Source organism: Fukomys damarensis, unplaced genomic scaffold (assembly GCF_012274545.1).
Source record: "Fukomys damarensis isolate Sample0158 unplaced genomic scaffold, DMR_v1.0_HiC HiC_scaffold_19, whole genome shotgun sequence".
In the NCBI taxonomy this organism is placed as follows: domain Eukaryota; kingdom Metazoa; phylum Chordata; class Mammalia; order Rodentia; family Bathyergidae; genus Fukomys; species Fukomys damarensis.
Genome location: NW_022900931.1, coordinates 28,819,354 through 28,822,845, shown reverse-complemented (window position 1 = coordinate 28,822,845; position 3,492 = coordinate 28,819,354). Strand labels below are relative to the sequence as shown.

At 41.1% G+C, this 3,492-nt stretch overlaps 1 protein-coding gene across 3 annotated transcripts in view; it reads left to right on the top strand.

Moving 5' to 3' along the window:
- Positions 1-1,081: 1,081 nt before the first annotated feature.
- Tulp3 (TUB like protein 3) overlaps positions 1,082-3,492 on the top strand; it is a 27,432-nt gene continuing 25,021 nt past the window's right edge. For all 3 annotated transcript variants that reach the window (XM_033765602.1, XM_033765601.1, XM_033765600.1), the window contains exon 1: positions 1,082-1,131. In XM_033765602.1, the coding sequence (XP_033621493.1) occupies positions 1,099-1,131 (33 nt within the window). In that variant the 5' untranslated portion in view covers positions 1,082-1,098. The remainder of the gene's footprint in view (positions 1,132-3,492) is intronic.

The following is a 3,492-nucleotide window of genomic DNA, read 5'->3' as shown; positions in this document are numbered from 1 at the left end:
CTTCCAATTTCAAGAGTGCTGTAGTTTTCAAGACAAAGGTCTTTCGCTTCCTTCTTTAGACTGAGTCCTAGATATTTCATTTTTGGGGGTACTATTATAAAGTGAAATATTTCCCCACTTTCTCTCTCAGTGAGTCTGTTATTTCTATGCAAGAAGGCTATTGATTTTGAGGGTTGACTTTGTATTCAGCTACTCTACTAAATCTATCAGTTAAGTCTAGAAGTCTTTTTTCTTTTTTTCTTTTTCCTGTACTGGGGATCAAACTTAGGACCTTGTACTTACCAGGAAGGTGCAAAGCTACTAATCTATATCCCTGGCCTAAGTCTAGAATTCTTTTGGTGGAATTTTTGTGGTCTTCAATGTAGAGTATCGTGTCATCAGCAAATAATGACAGTTTAACTTCTTCCTTTCCTATCCTCATTCCTTTTATTTCTTTCTCTTGTCTAATTGCTGTGGCTAATGTTTCCAGAACTATATTTAACAGGAGTGGTGATAGTGAATATATTTGATTTTAAAGTATAATTTATACTCTAGAGAGAAATAAGGACTAGGGTTTGTTTCTGGTGTTTAAACTGAGGCACAACTTTCCAGGTCTGTTTCTTCATCTTAAATGTGTGAAAGTTAGTAGTGCCTAATTCATAGGTTTGTTTTGAAGAATAAATAAAATAGTGCATGTAAAATACTTAGAGCTAAGTTGGGAATATAGTGAATGCTCAGTACATTGCTTAAAACAAGAAGGAGCTGGGACATAGTTCAGTAGCACTTGCCCAGCATGCTTAAAGCCCTAGGTTCCATCCTGAGAAAATGAAAGGCAGAAGAGAAAAAAGAAATCTCTGCATGCATAGCGATCTTTTTCTTCTTCATTATGCATTTTGATCTCCTCAGTCCCTGTGGCGTAAGTGTGACATTAAGGATGACAGGTCCTTCCACACTACGGGTGGCAACTAGAATCTAATGCTTTCTCTACAGCAGAACTGATTGTTTCCAAGTAGCACAGAGGTGTGCATGCAGGAACAGATGGAATTAACAAGGCTTTAAGGATTTTCTCTTTACATACTTTCTTTTATGTTTTAAAACAGTGCCTTTGAAGATGAGACTATGAAGCTTCGACAACTGAAACTAGACAATCAGGTGAGTAGAGTCTCCTCTTTTGAAATAAGTGGACAGCTGTACTGACTGTAATGCTAATGATCTTGGCTCTGAAGTCTTTGTAGGAAAAAACTGGAAAACAAAGAGCTCTGTTGGGATTTTGATTACGGTTTTATAGAGGAACAGAGTCAATAGAAAAAACTGTATATTTATATATAACTATATTATATATATTTGTCCTCTACGTATAAATTTGCCAGAGGATTTCTTAGTTAGGCCTACAGGATCAGAGGCCAATACCCTATAGTGATTGTCAGCAAGCTAAAGAGCCAGAGAATCCAGTAAGCTGCTCAGTCTAAGAAAATGGAAGTTACAGAGCAAGAGAGATTCAGGAGACAGCTGCAGTCCAAGGCCAAAAGACTTGAAGCCCCATGGAGAGTTGCTTGCATGGTCTGCATTGAAAGGCTGAAAAAGCTTGTGTCTGATGCCCACAGGCAATGGCAGTAGCAAAAATGCACCTGCTAAGCCAGACATGATGCCATACGCCTATAATCCCAGCAGAAGCAGAAGGCTCACCGAGAGTTTGAAGCCAGCCTGAGCTACATAGTGAGTTCAAGGCCAGCCTGGACTACATAGCAAGACCCTGCCTGAAACCACCACCACTCCGCCAAGAAAACATGCACCTGTTAGCAGAGTGGACCTTTTCAAGTGCAGGCTGACTTCCTCCTTCTTCCCCTTTCATTCTACCCGGGCTGTGAGTCTGTTGGATGGTGCTACCCACAGTCAGGGCAGCCCTTTCCCCTGCTTTTGCATGCCTGCGTGTGATCATCTCTGGAAATACTCCACAGACACACCCACTGATCTGCTAGGTGTCTTAATCTGGTCAAGTGGACAGTCACCACAGTTGCAGATGGTTACACTTAGCAGTCTCTAGGGTTGGTATTTGCTGCAGAATTGCCCTGGGCTATGGCGAGAACAAAGAGCTTTGAAGATATCAGCGGTAAAACTGGCCTCAGATTTATAATCAATGAAAATTCCTTGGCACCTTTCAAAGAATTATACACATAGGATTTTTTTTTTTTTTTTTTTAATGGTGTAGGGGATTGAACTGAGGACTTTGTGCTTGCCAGGTAGGTATGGCACCACTGAGCTATATCCCCAGTCTGTTCAAAGAATTAGAGCAATGTTGTATTAGTCCACTTTCTGTTGCTGTTACAAAATATCTGAGCCTAAGTATGTCATAAAGAAAAGATTTATGTAGTTTATAGTTTTGGAGTCTGGAAGTCCAACATAGGCAGCCTCATCTTTTGCCCTCTGGCAAGGACCCCTTGGCCATGTCCCAACATCAGGGAATCAAAAAGGGAAATCTGCAGAAGAGAGATCATACGGCAAGACAAGCAGCCAGAGATTCAGGGGCCAGGCTGGTTGTTTTTGTAATGACTTACTCTTGGAACCAACTGGAGTTCTAGGGTGAGAAGCACATTTCATCTCTTCCCAGGGCCAGGTCTCCCATAACCCAGCCATTTCTACTAGGCCCCTCCTCTGTTGGTTCTATCACTTCTCAGGTCACTGCACTGGGACCAGACTATCACACATGCTCAGACCACAGCACCTGTGGTGTTTCTATGTACTAGTCTGGTTCTGTTACGTTAAAGACACTGAATTTCATTTATCCTAAAATGTGATCAAAACTTGTTGCTGTGCTGCTTAATTTTCTTCCCAGCACCAGTCTGTTTTTTATTACAGTTTTATTGAAGTAATTTTGCTTGTTTGTTTCCTTTACTAATCTCCCTGAGAACAAAAACCAAGCATGGATTTTAAAAATATATTTTTAATTGACACATAACAGTTGTATATATTCAGGGAGTAAAGTGGAAAATTTCAGTACTGCATTTTGGTGGGGGGGGTACTGGGGATCGAACTCAGGTCCTTGTACTTGCAAGGCAGGAGGCAGAACCACTGTGCTAAATCCCTGGCCCTTAGTACTGCATTTTTAAGGAGGTTTGTTTTGACTATAGTACCACACATTTTTGATGACCGTTACATTAGACTTTCCTAGTACAGTGGTGCCTCTGTTAACGAACTTCATTCTTTCCACAATTCTGTTCACAAACAGAATTGGGCAAGAACCAAATCATAATTCCCCACAAGGCCAATATTGAACCTAACCATTGAATTTGATTTGGTTTTCATCTAATTTGGTTTGTGACTAGAATTGCAGAAAGACTTAAGTTCAAGAACAGGCTGGGGGCTGGGCGTGGTAGCACACGCCTGTAATTCCAGCACTTGGGAGGCTGAGGCAGGAGGATAGCTGTGAGTTCGAGACCAGCTTGGGCTACATAGTGAGTTCCAGGTCAGTCTCAACTACATAGTGAGTAGTGAGAAAAACAAAACAAAACAAAA